Source organism: Thunnus maccoyii, chromosome 12, assembly GCF_910596095.1.
Source record: "Thunnus maccoyii chromosome 12, fThuMac1.1, whole genome shotgun sequence".
NCBI lineage: Eukaryota > Metazoa > Chordata > Actinopteri > Scombriformes > Scombridae > Thunnus > Thunnus maccoyii.
In genome coordinates, this window is record NC_056544.1 from 16,471,794 (window position 1) to 16,492,426 (window position 20,633).

A 20,633-nucleotide genomic window follows, 5' to 3' on the forward strand; every position below is an offset into this window, starting at 1 on the left:
AATTAGGTATTCCGTTGGTGGGCCCGGAGAGAGGGAAGGCTCAGAGGGTTTAAAGGATGCAAACGAAAGCATGCTCTCCAGAATACAGTCTTGAGCCTGATTGGGTGATAACAACCCACACAGTCTCCATGTGAGAGTAATGAATGGCCAATGGGAGGCCTGAATAATAATGCAATTGGATTAAAATCCAATCACACGATGGTTTTGTCTGTTGACTTTGTTTGTGGGGTATGTTCTACAAACCAAGTTCATGATGAGAAAGATGCATCATGCTTTGACTGGGGGCACATAATGTCCTAATATCAAGATTACCACTCTGTTTACTACAGCCCAATCTCTCTTGGCTGTCAGTCAGTCCTGCAGGATTTTGTTGATCTGATTTTAGTGTGCATGCATTGCATATACAGTAGAATGAGTCGGATAACATGATGAAGTGATGGTAACCGTAGATGTTCTTTGGTGTCTTAAATCAGTGGATTATTTAGAGAATGGCTACCACAGGTGGTGAGTTACTGTTTAATCAGAGATTTTAATGTCTTGGTTTATCGCAGAGACATGTACCAAGCTGGCACACTGCAGCCTTCTGCAGAAACCCTGCCACTCGTTAGGAGGCCATCTCTTAGGAGAGGCTCTCTGATCAAATCGATTGACTCCTTCAGGAAGATCGATCAGCCAGGCAGGTTTGAGGTGGAATAGATTAGATGACCTTTACATTTTCAGTGGTGTTGGACCCCCCACTGTCCACTGCTCTTAACATTAAGAGGACATCTCTGTACTACCTGACAGCATGACTTTACTGTCAAACATTCTGTACTGACACACACTGTTGCCTCTGCCAAAGCATAGTCCAGCTGGTGGCCTTGGAGACCTTAAACGACACCCATCCTGCCCATAAAACTAAATTTATGAACCCACCTTCCAGTCCGAAAATGGCAATTAGCACTAAGGAACAAATGTGTTACTTCACATGATATTTGAGAATCCCTGTCCTTGTGGGTGGCTGAACTCCCCATATCCTGAAGTATAGGAGTGGCTGTTCCACAGAGCCCCATAGCAGCCCCCACCCAAACACTACCCCCTGGCCAACAAAAACAACCCCTGGGAGGGGTATAGGAGAGGGGGGAAATGTTGAGTCGGTGATAGTGTAGCCCCGAAGTTCCCGAAACCACAGTGGCTAGCAGGATGCCGTCACAGCTGGCTCCACTTCTTCCTGTGGGCCTGCTCCACAGAGCTCAGTCTACAGGGAGACATAAACCTGTCGGACTGGTCACTCTTTCCACCGCCCTCCATCTCCCTCCTTCCTTTCCTCCCATTACTGGCAAGTTTGGCAAAAGCCATCTAAGGAAAAAGCCCTATGGGGATCAATGTGCAGTACATTTCCACACAGGCATAAGCAAAATCCTATGACCTTTTCATTAGGGAGGATTAACATGATTCAAAAGCATGTAGACTAAAGGTTTCTTTTAGGTGTCTGTGAATGAGGTACATGTTGATTTGTGAACTTGTCTTTTGTCTCAAAGTCATGTTACATTCTGTTGACTCCTGGTGTAAATTATCGTAGAGAAACATGCCACCCAAAAGCTCTTTGACATTTGATATGCAAATACTGAGTGTTAATTAATAAACCAAGTGTTTGTTCATGTTAAGCACTTCACATGATTGTTTATAAAATCTAACCAGAGCAAATAAAATGCTCATTTGCTACATAACACACCACACACCTGTTGAGGTGCTATCTGATCAAAGGAACTAGGAACTTACTACAAAAAAGTCTAAAAAGACCATCTTAAACTCTTAAGCTTCTTATTATTAGCATTCGTATTTACCACTAACATTGTATTTTATAATTAACAAAGGCATGAATAAGTACCAAAACCTTGCACATCTGAGTGGATGCAAAGAAGAGAGAGAGAGAGAGAAAAAAATCTACATTTCACAAAGCAAACTCAGTCCAGAATGTCCATAAAGTTTTTAAAATACATTTTTGCCTTTTCTTTGTGCCTAGTTATGTTTCTCTGTATCTAGTTCATCATTATTCTAGTGAGCAGTCCCACGTTTGAAAGAGAAAAAAGAAAATCATTTGAATTCTGGGGACCCAGAGGAGAGTGAGCAAAACCCAGAGGTAAGATCCAAGCTCGCTCTCCGTGCCCTTCCGTTGGCTGCCTACCTGGTAAACATCTCCACAAGCTCCTTGCTTTCAAAACACGTCAACCGGTGCCTATGTACTTTAGACTGGCCGGCCAAGCAGGAATAGAGACTTTATTTGTTTTTTACTTTTTCCTGTTTCTCTTCCGAGCCATCGCACATAACCTGTCTGGCATTAATGATGTTGTTAATAAAATGCGGCTGGTCTGTGGGTGGATTTGCCTGGCAGGCCTGGTGCCTGTCCTTCTCAGAGATAAGCCCACTGCCGGCCTTATCTACCTCCCACAGCCCCACCCAGCAGTGCCGTGCACTGGACACACAACCAGTCAACTCATCACTGGCTAATTACCACCTCTGACTGCCTTACAAAGCAGGCCTGGACTCACATCGCTGCTGCAGCTAAGATTGGCTCTTCCCTACCTTGACTGTGTCTCTCTCCACTTCTTTGTCTTTTTCTACCTGTCCCTTTCTCATTCTCATTTTAAACTTCCCTTTTCCTTCCAATTTTTCAATATATTTAGTTTTTCTCTCCTGGCTAGATTTGTCCACTCTGTACTTTATTTGTCTCAGCCAACTGACAATTTTGAAGAATTTCCAGTGAGTTTTGCGGCTATACTTTCCAACTGTCACTAGGAAGGTAATATGCAACAGTTTCATTGTGGGTGGTCAGGTAAATCCTGTGCCTACCTTCCAGTGTATGTCTATGAATTTTGAAAAGACCTAATGCCATTTATGTTGCAGTTTCTCGGTATGGGCTTAAGCCATTTGTGAGCTGGAGTCAGTTCAGTCTCATAGCTTCAGCAGAGCAGCCGAAGTCACTTGTGTTACAGAGGGAGGGAGCGGTTTCTTTTATTCAATTGTTTTCCACTTCCACGAGCGTGTGCCAAGGGGGAGGAAAGCGCCGGCTTAACACGCTCTGCAATTCAACACGGCCAGACGCAGTCCTATTAAGATTTAATGTGCCATTCTTCTGCTTGTGCCGCTGAAAAAGACTTGCAGGCTGAGGAAGAGAGTGAACAAAGAGCAGGCAGAGCCAGGGCCAGGGAGAGATGAAGAGAGCAAGAGAAACCGAGACAACTGCTTCATGGCCAGGTCTTTGTCACACGACTGAAGTCAGTAGTTTCAAAGGGATACTACATAGCGGAGGGGGAAATAACAACAGTGTCGTTGATATAGTGTTTTCACTCAGTGTGTGTAGTTCTGGGTGAGTACATGAGATTATCTCTGTTTTGTCCACATGTCATCCCTGCTATTGTGGCTACCTACTTAAGAAAGAGGTCAACTGGATGAAGTCACAGCATGTGTTTAGCCTCTTGGGCGATGAATTATATGTCATCTAAAATGCAAAGTGCAAGCACGCAGGTGCTGTGAGGGAGCATGTGTAGGCGCGTGCCCGTTATGTGTGTGTATTTGTGTGTTTGCATGCCTAAGCGGATGACTGATTGAGCAAACAAATACGTGAAAGATGGAGTGTGTCAGATAGAGGGGGATGTGAGTGAGGGAGGCAAAGAATTGCAGTGCTGGCCATTGTCTTTCCTGCCTTGAACACAAAAACACAAGCATAAAACGCAGGCTCTTCTATTCTTATTTTGATTGTTTTTCCACAGAAAATGCAGTCCTCATCTGACAAAGACCAATAAATACTTTATACAGTGCATAATGTGTGCGGTGTGAAGCACAAGGGAGAGAGAAAGAGGGTGTCCTCACGAGGGCATATGCTTTGAATTCCTAATGACACTCCTGTTAATGTTACTGGCACTGTCGCACAGAGAGGAAATGCACAGGGATGGAGTCAAACATCTACTATAATACTCCCTTTCTCTCTATTTCTTTCTCTGTCTCTTTTTCTCTCTTTACCTATTCCTCATTCTCACATAGACACTCACATGGAACATGCCCCCCACATAAACACATACACACAGGAAGGACTCAAGCCCAATTCTGAGAGCTCACTCTAGCATGAGGTCTCTTTTCAGTGGCTGCGTTGTGCCAGAAGTAGCTATTCTCCCCTGACCGCCTCTCCTCCTTTCAAAGCCTTGTAATCAGTGTGCTGCTCTTTGTACCAGGATGTCGCAAGACGCCCCGGCAAAAACACAGCAGAATTTCTGATGAACGGCAGTGGCTCAGAGTTCGGCTAATCAGGTCTTGCTCATGTCGCTTTCCTCTTATGTGAGCCCTTTTGAAGCAAATAAAGTCGTTGCAGTTTGGCACATTCTTCTTGGCAGCCACAACGCAGCTGTTGGATCAATACACAAAGTTGAAAGTTGAAAAAACCCAGTACAACCAATAGCAGCCTGTTGGAAACAGTTAGTAGAAAACATGGACTGCCAGGAGCCTGTTCATAGTTGAGGGTATTACTGAATGTTTCCATGCTCCTGACCCAAAGACTTGATGTAAATGAATTCAAACACTTCAAATACACATGTCATGGTTAGGAATGGAAGGAGGAAAACATATATCAGTGGGTTTAAAAAATGTGCCTGATTCGCCGTCACAAACAGAGACTTCATATATACAAATGTGTCTAAACTATTTCTATCATATTACCACCCTCTGCATTGTGGGGAGATCTTATTGTTTTCACAGAGTATTAGTATTTCATTTGTATTTTTCTCATAAATCTGAAATGTATTTTATTGAAGCTGAGTGCATTTTGCAATGTCTGCAGGGAAGAAGAAAGGGGAAATCTACATAATATAAATCCATATATGGCCCAGTTATCTCTCTCTCTTTCTTTGTTGCACCCTCTCTGATTGATTCCTTTATCTGAGGGAAGCAGAAGACATGCTCTGTTTGCTCGCACAGTGGCCGGATGGAAAACAGAGAAAGACACTTATTAAAAAGGTCATCTCACAGAGGGTTAAAATAGCAGGGCATGGATCTCTCTGGGGGGAGCAGCCATGCCCCTCCTCTAGTGAAGGACACAAGAAAAGGTGTTGCTCAAGGGAGCTGGACCCATAATGAAAGAATGGCCACCAGGCTGACAGTCCATGTGTGCACTAGGCTATTCAAATACCTTCAGAGACACAGAATTGGAGAACTGACACTGAAAGACATTGTGAAAATGCAATCTTTTTGAATTAAACTCTGAGCTAGAGATGTTATTTTTATTTACAGTGTGGGCTAGCTAGTAAACACAAGTGGAAATGAGCTGTGGAGCGCGGTATTTCTTTGGCGTTCAGGTCTGAAGGCATGTTTCCTTGCCTACCATTGCAATCTCATATCTAGCAAATGAACATGTCTTGTGCCAACTGAGAACAAAAGTCAAACTACAGACACAATTTCTCTTTCTCTGTGAAGGATCAGTAACAATACAAGGGTGTACAGACAATACAGCAAGACAGTGAGACAAAGCTTTTGTGAAGTGTTTTTGGAAAGGCCTATGGAATAGCAGTGCCTCCAGCCTCCTGTCTCCTCCCCAGGGCAGCCTAAAGCCCTGTCGGCAGGATGCTGATCCCCACACGGAAACCTGATCCGCAGCCATCCTGGAGCCGGCGGGGGGACGGGGGAGCGTTCTCCCCCCGCAGAGCCGCTCCACTTCTGCCCCAGAGTTAAAGGGGTGCTCTGGGGGAACATTCCTCTAGCCCTGCCCCAGCCAGCCTCCACTCTCAACTCTCTAGAGGAGCATTCTTCCAGCCCTGCCCTAGCCTTCACTGGGATCTCCTGGGGAGCATTCCTGAAGCCCTGCCCCAGCTCAAGACGGGCTCCCTGGGGACGCATTCCTGCAGCACTCTCTCTCTTTTTCTCTCCCCATCTCCCTCCTTCTCCCTCACTCCCTTTCTCAGGCTCTTGCCTTCCTCCGCAGTCCAGCATTAGCGCGATCAATAGCACCGATCGCATCGGGGACGCGAGGCAATCCATACCCATGCATTCCCTTAGCGCACTGCAGTGGTCACGGCTTAAGTGCATGGAAAGGTGTTATACCTCCACCAGATGAGGGGGGAGACAATGGCCACCATTGATCGCGGTGACATGTAACATCTTTTTCTTTCTCTCTGTCCATCTGGGTGTGGTCGACATGCAGCGAGAATCTGTTTAGACTTTGTTTTGTCTGTTTTGTCTCAGTCTTGTTGTGAAACTTGTGTTTTACATTATAACAGACGCAAAGGATGATGAGACCCAGAATACACATGTGAGATAGTGGGTATGGGCATGTCTGGTTCTAGTAATACACTGTATATGCCTATGGCATATCAGCTGGGGGGAAAAAAGCTGAGTTCTGTCAGGGAACAGCAAGCAAATCTCTATATGTGGATTGGTTCCAGTCAAGCTCTGCAATTTGTTTACCAAAAATAAAACATTTGAAATTGTAAAATTGGAGGGTTTAGCAGGTGCTGGTGGTTGATTAGAAAATGGATCTAATAAAGGATCCATCTGTGAGTAGAGACTCGATGTAAGGCAGATTAATTGGTCATGGATGTCTACATAATGCCACATAGGAAATCTCCTCCCATATTCCAGAGAATACACAAACACACACTTTCACGTACACACACATTCAAAGTACTTAGTATGCCATCTAGAAGTTTCTTTTCTCCCACTGTGTTTGAATACTAATAGAGTGTTTCTGCACAATCACAATACCCTAATGGCAATTAGATTCTTTTGTTTGGTTTCCACGGGGGCTCTTATCCAAACTGTGTTTTTTTTCATCATTGAGCAATTAAGAGTTATTTGTCCGTAAGATTGAGATTTATAAAAGCCACGCTTAATTATAGGAAAAATATGGCTGAGTCAGTCATGACCAAATTGCAACAGTGCTAAACATACATACATGAATGTATGAAACTTGAATCAAATACACAACTCTTATGACATTGCTGACTATTTCCTGATTATTACACCAAAAAATAAATATAATTAAAAAGAGAATTTAATTCAAGCAGTGTTGGAACATGTCCCCCCTATGTCTTAAATAATAGCCCTTTGTGTTTTTACCTCCTAGGTTCCCCAAACAGACCGTCCACCAAATCTGTGTTGGCTTGATGGAATTGGGTGTTAGATTGAAAAAAAGGGCAACAGGAGGTTCTGCACTTAGTTTCACTCAAACCGATGAATGCTTTTGTTGGATGACAGTAATGTGAAAGAGAACAGTGCATTGATTTTCACAGCTTTAGTCGACTGAGCGTCACTTTTTTTGAATTTACACACACATGAGCACACCAGAGGCACACATGCATGTAAACAAGTACGCCTGCACACACAAAATCACTTCTACGATGAACATGCATGCATTTCTGCGTAAATTAACACCAATGGGGGCATGACAGAATGCATATGTGCACGCTTACATTCACACACATACACGCACAAACAAACAAAAGACTTGGTACGTGAGGCTGTCTAACAGTTAATGGAAAATCTTTGTAAACCCCGTAGGATATCTACCCTATAATTTGTGGTTTGCCGATGGGTGGGTTGCAAAATATGAAATCAAACTGTGCTTGAATGTAAACAGAATAGAGACTACAGTAGCTTTCTCTTGAGCAGTCCTTTGATTTGCTTTGAAATGATAAATGGGAGCTTTTGCACTATACCAGAAAGAGGATCATTGCATTTTAGCCTATTCATTTTCTGTTTCTGTACAAGATACGAGGAGACAAGGTCTGTGCCCAAACATTGGGAAATGTGTGTCAGATGGTGTTTCTCAATGTGGGCCCATCAGGACATGTAAAGGAGGACAGCAAGTCCAGGAGAAGCACATGGAAACCTTCAGTTCACATCATTAGTTCTGTCTGCCACCTTGTCAGGGTATTTATAGCCCTATTCATCCATCAACAGGTCAATGACACAGTCTGCCAATGGCATCATTCTCTTTCAGTCCCACTAGGTATTACTACTGCAGCTAGGTAGCATTGGGACCAGCTAAGGGACTTTCCTGGAGCAAGGATCTGTTTCCAGTTGGTGGTCTGCTTACTGTGGGCCCTTGCAGCTGCATGTTGCAGTCTAGTGAAATGTTAGAATAGTGCTGTATAAAATGTTACACTGAAACAGGCAAGGACACAATGCACATACTATAAATACACATACTGTAGCCTACAGTGATCTATTATAAGGACGCATGGAAGCCTATTTGTATGTCATGTCTGTAGATTTTGATGTACAGCAAATATAAATAATGTGCTATGTGTGTGAGGCCTGTGTGTGTTGTTGGATATCTACCAAGGAAGCTGGTAGTCTGGTGTTGTGCTCCCCTTGGCGCAGTGTACTAACACACATAATGTGGCATATTCTCTGATGAAGGCATAGAGTGAGAGTGGGAGTGGGAGAAGAGCTGAGTGGCAGAGTGGAGGGGAGGCTCGGTGGGCTGAACGTTGTTTACCTGTCAGCTGGCATTGATTAATCTTGTGTTCGGTGAGATCGCTCAGCGACTCGAACACCTGCCGGCAGCTGTCGCAGCTGTGCAGTGCAGGCTCCTCGTCCTCCTCCTCTCCCTCCTCTCCTTCCTCTGGAGAGAGCAGCCTCTTCCTCAGACGCCCGGTCTCACCATCCTCCGCCGCCCTCTCGAGGGCGCACTCTGGATCTGCCGAGCCACAGGAAATGACAGCACCACATAGTCAGAGGGGTGACCCACACAGTGAGGTACTTCAGCTTACTCTGGGTGACAATAAAATGGATTTCTAGACTCTGGATTTAATAAAAACAATAATAAAAGCTGTAATAAAAATGCAGGTTCAATTTGGGCCTCTGTAACTCAACCACTCATGCCATAACAGAACTGTTGGGCAGGTGAGGGCGAGAGATCTACAGGCACACACAGACAAGGTGGCACAATGCTCACACACACAAATCTAACACACACATACACACACACCTCTGTTATTAGAAATGGTTTTACGTTGTGTTTGCCCTGCTTCACCCAAGCAAAACTTCAGTATATGAAACTAGACTGATGGGAATATGTGTAGTTAATAAATCCTGGATTGCAGTTTTGGCTTGACCAAAGAAATATGAAATTCCACCAGTGAGTGCTGAATTGCATCAGTCAGCGTCTATCAAAGGAGACAGACCTCACCATATTATCCAGACATCTAGGCCAGCACTGTGGATGTATGGAGTGTAGCACAGTAAGACACACAAAACTGAGATTGGTGTGTGTTAGGCTGTCGTCACGACACACTTCCCTAAATTATTCAGCCTTGCTCGCAGGCAGCCGCGGGTCGCGCACATCAATATTCTTCAATCCATCTGCAGTTTTGTCTCTGGTTGGCTTTGTGCTGCAGCAGTGCCAGGGGTGGGAGACTCACTACCCTAAACCAGGACTAGGAATCATCTTTCAAAAACCACTCTAATCTGAAGTTCTTCACGTGATGCTGAAATATTCCGACAACAAATCAAACCTTGCACTGTTCACTCAGAGCGTACCATAAAAATCTTCACTAAGACGCATAGTAAAGCGAACATGGCTTGCAAGAGAATCTTATAAATAGGCAGCATGGCCTGCAGCTCTCTTTCTCCCCTGCTGTGACCATTACACTTCACAATAAGACTGATTAAAAAGCCATACTTACAATCAAACAATCATGTCACCCTGGTTAAGGCTTTGTGGGGCAGAAGATCCCTTGCACTTAACTGGCAGCCATTTTAAGCCCCACTGATGCAAGTGCTCTTCAGCTTGTCCTGAAACTCCGGAGGGGAACATTAGGAGGAAGCCTGTTTTTTTCACCTTTTTTTTTCGCCTAGCACGCAGTTAACAGTGCCTGAGGACAAGGAATGTGTAGCACCGATGTGCGCAGGTGTGGGTGTATACGTACTGGTTGCATATACACATGGGCGGCCATTTTAAGTCCTCCTTCTGTAGGGTGCTCTGAAACTGTGAAATTCCTTGAGGAAAGGCGTTCCAGAACTCATCAAGGCCACCCAGGATTTTTCCTTTCCCCCACTTGCGCCAAGTATTGATGTAACATCACACCCTCCATTGTCCTTCCCTCTTGGCGACTAAGGCTCTCGGAACATGCCCTCTAAAAATATCAGCACTGTGGTCCCCGGTGGGACCATGCAGAACAGAAGGTGTTTCAAGAAAATGAAAATCCCAACCCAATCCTCACAGATGCAGGCCTTTCTTGCTCTGGGGGAAACACTTCTGACTGAGGCCAAAAGCCACACAATATAGACTTATGATTCATCCACACACACAGACACAGAATTCACAATATGCACTGAAATGCGAACACGTCATGTCTTTTTTTTACAGGGTGCCTGTGGAAGAGGTTAAGACTTTGATATTTTTTTCCAGCGGCCTTTATGAATCATTAATTTCCCTAATATTACAGCTCAGCTCTGTCAATGAAAACAACTGATGGCTATGTTTAAGAATTGTCGGTTTTATCTGAAATAAAATACATATATCAGTGCAGGATCCAGATGCATTTTATTGTGCTTTTCATATTAAGTTGATATTCTCATATTGTTTAAAGGGTTATAGATCTACGGTTCTGACTAAAGAGAAAATGGGAAGTTAATGAGCTTAAAACCAAAAGAGCTTCATGCATACATGGGTTTGATCTTCAGTCCCTTGTTTTCTCTTGTCCAGAGTGACAAGTTTCAGCTGCAACTTCCAGTGAATCCAAGCTGGGTCAGTGCTCTTGGTCGAGCTGAGTGACCACCCTCCGGTGCACCACTGTGATGCTGGATGCTAGAAGTGTACTGCTACATGTTGGGGGGGTTGGGGCGCAAGGGACAGGGAGAGGGGGTGGAGGGGTGGGGGGCTTGACACGGCAAGGTCACGTCCAACCCTGGGATTAAAGAGCCACATCAATACTGAGGTTCCTGTGCCTCTGGGCCTCATACAGTAATCCATCAGATCAGGACATCCTCTTCTACCAGTCTCTACAGGCTGGACAGCAGATCAATACTAGCATGCTTGGAATGGCTGACAATTACATGTGAAATATGTGGGGAAGATGTGTGGCATATTGAGAATTTTTCATCATCCTTAACACCCTTGTTAATTTTGTTAATCAGCTTGACAATGTTGGTATAGAAGGTAAGGACAAGAGGGAGGCTACATTGACCGCTGATCCATATTCTGATAAGGTCAGCTCGAAGTAAGATGATCGTAGCTCAGTCTGAGAAATTATTCATGAGGGGAATATAATGAAGATCTGACCGAAAGATTTTTAAGGATGAATTTTCAATCTTTATGGTGCTAAAAGTGCATTAGTACTGTACTAATAACATGTGAAAATCTGGATGGTGATTGACATCCTACATCTTAGGACATAATATATGTCTGAGTCTGGGTCCATCCATCATACAGACTCTTGTCTCTTACGATGTCTTGTGACATTTATCATGCCACAACTTTCATCTTGTGAGTTGAAGAGTCCCCTGGACCCCCCACCCTTATATTATTGAATATTTCTGCTCTTAAATATTTATAACCCTTTAATTGATATTCTCCTCTCTGCTCCATTAGCCCCACCAGGGACCCGTGGTCCCTCGCAGGGAAGCCTACACTCGTCCCCCCACTGTCTGGCCCACACACTGAGACAGGTGGAGACACTGACCACAGGGAGAGGAGGGAGGGCATGAACTTATAGGAATACTTGTAGAAAAAAAAATACGAAGAGGTAAAGAGATGAGTCTGGCCAAACTGCAAAGTATTAACTCAACAGAATTTTTATCTGAAAAGTTAACTCTCACCATGAACCCTGCCTTAAACCTCACTAGAGATTTTATGTCTAACCCTAAACTTAAAGATTAAATAAAATACTGAGCGCCTGGAACAAGGAAAAGAGGCATAGAGATTTGTTGTTGGGTACTAAGATATTTCTGAAAAGCAACATGTGATGGATGTCAGTGTTTTAAACCGAAATTCATTCAAATCCAGCCCCAAGACACTGAGCACGAAAAGTGTGAAATCACTGAGGGCTATGTTCTTACTTGCCTGTAGATACAGTATGTCGAGCTCCGTCAGGGTTTAGCCTGAGTCTTTCTTTGTGCAATGAAAGACCTCGGTGTCGAAAACATCATTACCCGCTCACCCATCTCCTCATTTCCCTATCATTTCCCAGAGACCCTGATCCTATGATGCCCCCTCCCCAGCAACCCACCCTACAACCACCCACCCCCAAGTTCAAATTAAGAATTTATTTTAACCAGCGAGCAGCTTCTGTCGACACATGTCGGCGGGCCTGATCAAAGGTGAGTACGCTCCTTTATCAGAGTGAGGGAGGCTGTCAGAAATAGGAGGACATTAAGATTGAATAACCTTCACACGGTTGCCGGCACCTCATTATTTAAAAATCTAAAACTTTTGCCGAACACCCGCCATATATATAGGTCACACTACATTCTAATGCCACATGTGCCTCCAAGTGTATCCTCCTCTGTGTGAATGGGATTTGGGGCTCTCCACTTAGACCGTCACATCCACTGATCCCCCATCATTAAAGAACGTCATGATCCGACGATGGGGCTGTGTGCTTGACACTTGCCAGATTGTTAACTATCGTCAAGAATTTGCATGAGGAGAGAGTGCTCATATGGTCTGCGCATGCTATTTGATTTATCTGCTTCAAGTCCTCCAGATTCACATTTAGTACTAATAACGTTTTAATATTTTGATGCATTTGAAATTCGAAAGTAGATTAGCAGAGGTGTTTGTCAAAAGCCGTTTCTCTTAAAAAATGCTGAACACATTGCAAGCACCACAAGTGATGCGGAGACAGAGAATGTTTCCTACCGTGTTATATGTTACAAATAAACATGCAGTATATTTATGAAAATTTTATGATGCATGCTGAGATAAAGATAAAAGTACCGGAGAGAGAGAAAAGGTGCCAAACAATTACAGGAGTAAGAACAAACAATGAAGACAACACATAGAGCACTACATGAAGGAAGCGGCACATATAATCACAGGTATACAGACAGCATCATCCACCATTAAAATCTCTGCACCAAAAAAAAAAAAAAAAAAAATATGAGCATACAAAGACGAATGGAAATCAAAGCAGTTGAATGAGAAACAACATTTGAACATGCCAAATGCTCTCTTTCTCTTTCTCATCCTATCTCACTCACCCTCTCACAGGGAGTGATAATATTGAATGGAGCGCCTTGCTATGCCATTAGTGCAGTAAAACATCAAAGGAAATGAATAATAGAGAATATGATTTTCTGAAGTGGTGGAGTGAAAGAATCCCTTCCTCTTCCTGCTGTAGTGAGCCCTGCAGTACATTGATCTGTGGGCAGCCTGAACCTCAGCCAGAGTCAGTGTCTCAGACACCGCACTACTACTCTACACTACGGCACCTTGCCACCCAGACACCCCTTCAGATCTCTGTAACACTTCTATTTGCCTCAGTCCACTCCACTTTGACAGAGCTGACACCCTCTTCCAAAAAACAGCCTGAATCTGACATAGCCGAGAGCAAAAAAGAAAGAAGGAAGAAAGAAAGGGATGTATATATAAGAGAGAAGAAAAAGCACGGAGCATGTGGTTATAATTACACACAGGCAGCGCAGTGGTAAAGCCAAGCTGCAGATCTTAAGCCTGCTCGACACTCTCTGGGTAAAAAAGCGCACTGCCTCATTAAATCTCAGATATCACACTGTTCCTGCCCCTCTATACTATGCATAATACTGTCTATCTTTTAGAGGGCCTCTTTTGTTAGCATTTCTCCTTTGCCTTTGCTACATATCAAACATGAATAAGAAACAGGATGCACGGCCTGTAGAACACTTGCAGAGTCACAGAAGAGCACGACTGGGGGTCTACTTATGAGGTAGATCTTGACACCACATCTGATTAAGCCCTTAGCCTGTCAGGAGTCTAATGGCTACCGTGTCCGTCAAAGTAGCAAATGAATGAAAAGCAGGTAGGCTTTTCCGCTGCTTTTCAATGTGACGTTAAAATAAGCTCGTTTGGACAGTGGTTTAACCATTGACTATGAATTACTGCTGTTACGATAAAGACCTCATGACACACAGACGGCAGTGAAACATTCTAAAAAGTTGGCGGCGAATAGCAAGAGAAATCTCACAGCACTGTAAAAGTTTGCCGCCACAAACAACTCTTTTCTTATTGACCATTCGTCAAGCTGCATCCTGCGAGGGGGTTAAAAAATAAATCAGTCAGACGAAGTCAAATGAGGAAAGTGAGAAATTAATTTGTGCGCCCTCCTGATTTCTCCACAGGCAGACATCGATCATGTGGCGGCTGTCTCCCCTCACTCTGGAGATAGAGGTGGTGGAGGGATGGGGAGAGGGAGATCCGTGTGTCTGAGGGGGTCGTTGTAATCAGGCACACTCATTAGCTCTGCTTTGGCTCTGGATGACAGGAGGTCTCTGAGGCGAGTCTGCCTCCTATGCCCAGTCCTTCATCCCTTGAGCTGGGGTTAGAGGGGCTAAGGAGGCTGTTTCTTTCCACAGAACCACCCACCAATACCTATCAATACACATTAGCACAGCGGCAGATAGATATTGCTCTGCTTTTTCCAGGGACGGATGAAAATGTAAAAAAAAAATGTTGAGTGATATTTGTGATCTTTTATAATTTAAAGGGTCAATTAGATACACACAGAGGGATGATGGGAAACACCAAAGATCAGAAACTGCGCTTTCTGTGCAGTAAGGCTTTCTGCTGTTCAATCTCAAACCTACATCTAAATACCTTAAGTGTAGGTTTACGGAGAGATCACACACAAACAAACCAAAAAAAACCCCTGAGAAAATAATAATGCAGTCATATGCAACTGAGAAAAGCCAGGATGTGTTATAGTGGTGCATGCAGTGTCTGTATTTTGCACAGGAGCACTCAGAAAGCTATGGGTAAATGCTGGACTAATGTGGCAGCCTAGGTGTACCCAGGGTCCCTAGCCTGCTGGGCAAAACCATCCATATCGGGTTTAAAATAACCACGCCTGAGACTTAACCTTTACCAGAGACAAATGAAATGAAAATATACAGTGTGGTGCATCAGGAGCAGGCTTCATTCATAGGGGGCTTTCTGCTAGCCTGACCTGAATTACTGCTCTGTTCCTGGAGGGCCACTGTGAATGGCACACGTGGAGACAGGACACATTCATCTGGGTAGCTCTATTCTACATCATACAGAGGGTTGGGAAACAAAGAGTCTAAAAAAACCGGCAGGAACACACAGAGACACAAGGACAGCTATAAGCACACCTGCATGTATGCATGCACACAAATAAAAAGAAAGAGCTATACTGCACGGCCCTTTTCTTATAAATACACATGCAACCATGCAGTTTACAGTAGGAAAACCTCAAAAGCAGTAAACACATATCATTCTGAACCCAACAAAGATTTTACAGACAGACAGACACACACATACACAGACACATGATCCACTTTCCAGCCGAAAATGATGAAATATGAAATGGAGTATTACCGCTTGGAATGGCAGTCCGCCCAGGACTGTGCTGGTCCTCTGTCACATTGTCTTCTACTGCCAGAAAAAGAGAGAGGGGGAGAAAATGAGGGAAAGAAACAGTTAACAGCGAAAAACAAGTTAGACACATTGAGATTTCCTTCTTTTTTATTATTTACTACTGAGATTTTCTGTATGGAAACTCCAAGAGATTTCAACAGCTTTCGACAGCTCAACCTGTGGTTTGGGAATCCACGCAAGCCTTTCATATGTATGAGGTTTGGCAACAAGGCAAACAGCCACCCACGTAAATAACATATTGGACTGGGTAATGACGTGATGAATTATGAACGTCTCCCATGAAACGTCCCCCCAACGTCAACAGTGACCAAGTGAAAAACACCTTGATGACTGCATTAGGAAGAAGGTTATTTAGTAGCTTGGTTAGCTAAATTAGATGGGTATCAAAACGAAGATTTGTAGACTCTCATATAAATACGGACCTTTCTTAAAGCTGACTAAACTTAACATGCAATAAAAAACTTGTGTTTATAAAATGTTATATATTCAAACTACGTGCCATAACTGCCAAAGCAGCTGCAAAGTGCTTTTGCTCTTTAACAGAGAGGCTGACAAAATAGTGATGGCTTGATCGGCACTCAGATCTGCTCATTAGGCGCATGGCAACTAAACCACTTTTGACTTTTTGACAACAGCAATGGCCTTGAAAAACACGACTTCTGTTTAGTAAAAGGTAGGAACCTTTTACATTGGAGCCTTTTTGGAACTGGTGAGAGTTCCTTGTGGCGTGTCAAGTACAAGAAATGAAATGGATTTTAACAGCGGGAAGAGAACAAAAGAGTCTCCCACCTGTTCCATGTAAAATGAGGGTCTCACCGAGGACTTCTTACGCCTCTGCGTTCCACCCCTGCAGTTGAAATGCATTCTCCATTATGTCTTTTCTTTCTAGCCTTTCATTTTCCTGGGCAAAGAGGAAGGGGGAGTCTGACAGGACCTCCCAGTAGGGGAGTGTGGCAGTGACTGCCAAAGCAGAAACTGGCGCACTTTTAAAATCGCACAAAATATCCTGTACTTTGCATAATTAAAGCAGGATCCTATGGTGGCAGAAGCCTTTCCCTCAGGGGAGCACAAGTCAGTGTCAAGCAGGGTGTCAAACCTCAGTGAAAAATGAAGAGGAAAGTGTCGAGCTGTTTCTTGTGAAGCCGACAAACGACAGAGCAACTATGTTTCGCTGTCAGGCCTTGTCCAGCCAAAACTGAATTCCCAAGGAATTCTTATGAGAGGCTTTTATATATATATATGTATGTTAAAAAAACATTTGTAAAGAAATGCCAATATTTTTTCAAATATATATAAGAATGTCTTTGATTGGAAATATTTCCCTTAGTAGCCATTTTAAATAATGTACACAGAAAATATGCTAAACAAACAGTCATGGGTCTGGCAATTAATTAGTGAAATCAATTAAAAATGATGGAACAGACATAGTTAGACACCATGGAGGTATGTCCCTCAGAGCCACCAAAGAGGACTGTATCAGCCAACACAGAAACCTTGTCCTGTTAAAGGAGGCCTTAGTGACTGACGCCCTGAGACTTTAATGAGTTTCTCTAGCACTGTTGAGCGCCTTGCATCTAGGATCATTTAAATGGGCTGGGGATGGGGGGTCCTAATAAATCCCCCATGGTTCTATCAGAGATTGGTGGTGGGAGCCGGAGTTTTTGTTTTGATTACCGTCCCTGTTGGTGAAATGAGGGAGTTCAGGCAGAAAATTCTATTTTACAATGCCATAAGAACTTAAACATTACGGCAGTTTGCGATGATTTGTCACCACTGTGAACTTATTAAAAGTTTTGTCATTTAAAGTAAACAACTTCCATCAAAGTGCAAATTCTTTTCTCATTTGCACCTGTCTTCTAGATAATTAATAGCTAGCTAGGAGCGATCGTAGAGGGTAAGCTGTCAAGTAAGGGCAAACTCCTGTGATGTTTCATACAAGCCGGACATTTGATCAACAATCAGAACACAGTGCAAAGACAAATAGCTGGACAGTTTTAATTAATATGCTCTAAAGCTCATGATCAGCTCATAATGACTATAACTTCAACAGAATACAACTCAGTCCACAGTGTTGTTAATGCATCACTGCTATCAGTTAATTAATGTTTGACAAGGTACAGTGTATCACTCAGCCGGTGACAAACTGTAATCATGCTGCTAGGTTTTGTTGATACAATACCAAACACACATGGGACCATTTCAGTGCTGCTCCTTTGATTTTCAAAACGCGGAGCAGGAAAAACATAATCCCACAACAAGTAGTACAGCATTAACGGCCACTAATTAACACACTGGCCACACACAAAAAATGAATGCAGAATAACTGTCATTATATTGTGAGTGACAATCCCCCAGACAGGACATTTCCGTTTTAGGAATGAATTAATTTTCTACAGATAGGCGAGCAAAACAAGAGGCTAAAACAAGATACGAAGTAAAAAACACACAAAAACACACAAAAATAAAAATACAAACAAAATTTAAAAAACAGATTGATCACCACATGTACGGTCCATAAGACATCACACCCGCATAAAACTAATGATTTAACAGACATGAATAAGCAGAACATGACAAACTCTCAGCAGCTTAGACCTTTTCTAATCCATCAAATGAATTCCTGCTGTGTAACAGAACTGAGTGAAGAGTGTGTGTATGCACGCAGGCATGTGCGCATACATACTGTTTTGTGCTTTTTACATGTGGATTTGCCACGTATTTGTGCGTGTGTGTGTACGTGTATGCTTGTGTGTGTGTGTATGGGTATCTCGCAGCACTTCTCAGGCATAAAAAAGCCCTGAGTGTGTTCCTGGATATGCGTGACTCATCTGCTTGGTTACAACCAGCTTGGACGATACAGTGCCGAACACAATGGCTGTGTAATCCGCCCTGACTGACCGGGAAGGAGACGCTCGCCACAGGGACTACAACTCAATTTAGCTCGGGTCAAGAGGTCAACCCTCCTCAATTAGGGCTGGGAAGGGAGGGAGGAGGACACACACTGCACATGAATAACTTTCTTAATGAGCATTATTTGAACTGGTGATTAGTGTCATAAATAATTTGCAATAGAGGAGCATGTTAATCATGTTGCATAATATTTGTAATCCACGTACTGTAAGCAAATCATAAAAGCACTTTTTCTAAAAAATTAACTATACCAGTCACACTAAAAATTTCATGAATCAATAATCCCATTATGCAATTATTATAAATTTAGCTTCCAAAAAATATTAACGCTACTCCTACAGACATACTAGACAGATGCAAATAAGCTCAGCAACGTATCATTTCAATTGCAGCAGTGGTGGAAATCAATCATTGTCTCTGAATCAGAGCTCTTTCTCCATGTGGCAGACAATCCATGACAACAAGAGAGACACATGCCATGGAATAAGAAGAGATATCGGCCAGCTCCCGCGACACCCAGTCCAACACACTGAGCCGCATGTCAAGCGCACTGACAGCCGTGCTAATGGGATTTTTCCACGGCTCCATCATAATTTCCTTAATGATAATACTAACCATATTTTTGTGTCACATTAGAAAAGTGTTAATGGGTGTTATGCCACAGATCATTAATTGTGAACAGACTGGAATAGTGCAGCTTCTATAAACTAAGAATGACACAACTGCTAATAGACATTTTAACAGGAGGGAACAAATACAATGGAATATTGTATATTTCTGCACTTTCAATTGTGCAAATTAAAAAGAGGACTTTATTATATTAAACAAATTAAATATAGTGTCTTTACAAAATATAAAGCAGAATAACTAGTTTTTCTGATTTAAAAAAAACAAACAAAAAACTTAATACTTAAAAGTGCCATCACACTTTTTTTTAGTTAGACAGGCCAGTGCTTATGAGGAGTGAAAGGGGGAGTGGTTATGCATCTCTAGGTGTAAGACATGCTGTGAAAGAGTGACAAAGCATCTTAATAATATCTTGTCTTTTCCAAAAAGAAAAACTACAAATTACGACAACTGTGGATTTTTAAAAAAATACATATATATTTTAGTTTTCCTTGTATATTATAATTCAATTGGAGTTTTACTCACAAGTATCCAGACATGAAAGTAAATAAAAATGTACCTCAAGCGCACTTTGTTTTTGTCTGAGCAGAAGAATTTTCACTTAAAACAGACTATTATACTAGCTTTATTTTTAATGGGCCCTTCAAAGATTTCATAAATCAACCTGTTCTGTGGGGTTGCTATTTTAAGTGTAAAATAATATTTCCTTTCATGTATAGCCAAGCAAAACTCAAGAGTTCACTCATGTGGCGACAAATTTCAGCTCCTCAAAAACATCAAATATTTAAGGTGTACATGACACAGCGCTGATTTCATGACAACCGCTATACTTAAAGTAAATGATGCAGAAAATATATTTATATATGCATATGACAGACCTGGAAACTTCCTCCTCAGCCAATAAACACATCAGTACCGAGACTTGAGAGTGTCATTTGTGCTCCAAATGAAAATATCAACCCAGCCTCACATTATTCAGGAAGTGCTGTAGGACAGGCAACGTGGCAGTCATCACACGCTGCATGCAGGATTGGGAGTGAGATCCTCCTTTCCTCGCTGCTCACCACTGACTGAGGCAATGTGCTGACCCAAAGCCTCTACACATCAAAACAAAATTACAATGTGCCTACAGTTGAGAAATGTAGAAGGCTCAGGATTGAGTAAATGTCAGTGGCTAGGGTGAAGTGTTTGCATATAAGCGAATGATGTATGGTCTCGCCCTGTGCCATTTATTCCCCCAAGCAATAACATAGCCGGATCTGTCTCTCAGACTTAATTGAAACGGGACTTGTAATGTTGCCCTTTTCCTCGATGGGACCAAAAACATAACCTCTGACTCCCACAAGCAGCCAATACTGAGAAAGTGGGTGTGTACGTTGGGGTACACAAGGGAAAAAAAAAAGAGTGCCAACTGTCACAGCATTATTTTCTCATCACCTCCACATTCCATGTCCATTCTAGTCCCTCAAACGCCGCACATGATGCCCGTTCTGCCTTCTCTCCATGTTCCATCGGCACCTCTATTTATTTT

General features: G+C 42.9%; 1 protein-coding gene across 7 annotated transcripts in view; it reads right to left on the reverse strand.

The window, feature by feature from the left end:
- Positions 1-20,633, reverse strand: part of LOC121909106 (zinc finger protein 521-like) — a 90,390-nt gene that overhangs the window by 66,854 nt on the left and 2,903 nt on the right. For 5 of the 7 annotated variants that reach the window (XM_042429522.1, XM_042429520.1, XM_042429518.1 and 2 more), the window contains exons 2-3: positions 15,506-15,562; positions 8,468-8,668 (exon numbers count right to left, since the gene is read on the reverse strand). Coding sequence is in view for 4 of the 7 variants with exons in the window: in XM_042429518.1 (XP_042285452.1) it covers positions 8,468-8,668; positions 15,506-15,562 (258 nt within the window). In the remaining 3 variants the exon portion in view is untranslated. The remainder of the gene's footprint in view (positions 1-8,467; positions 8,669-15,505; positions 15,563-20,633) is intronic. The other 2 variants (XM_042429521.1, XM_042429517.1) reach the window with 1 other exon arrangement.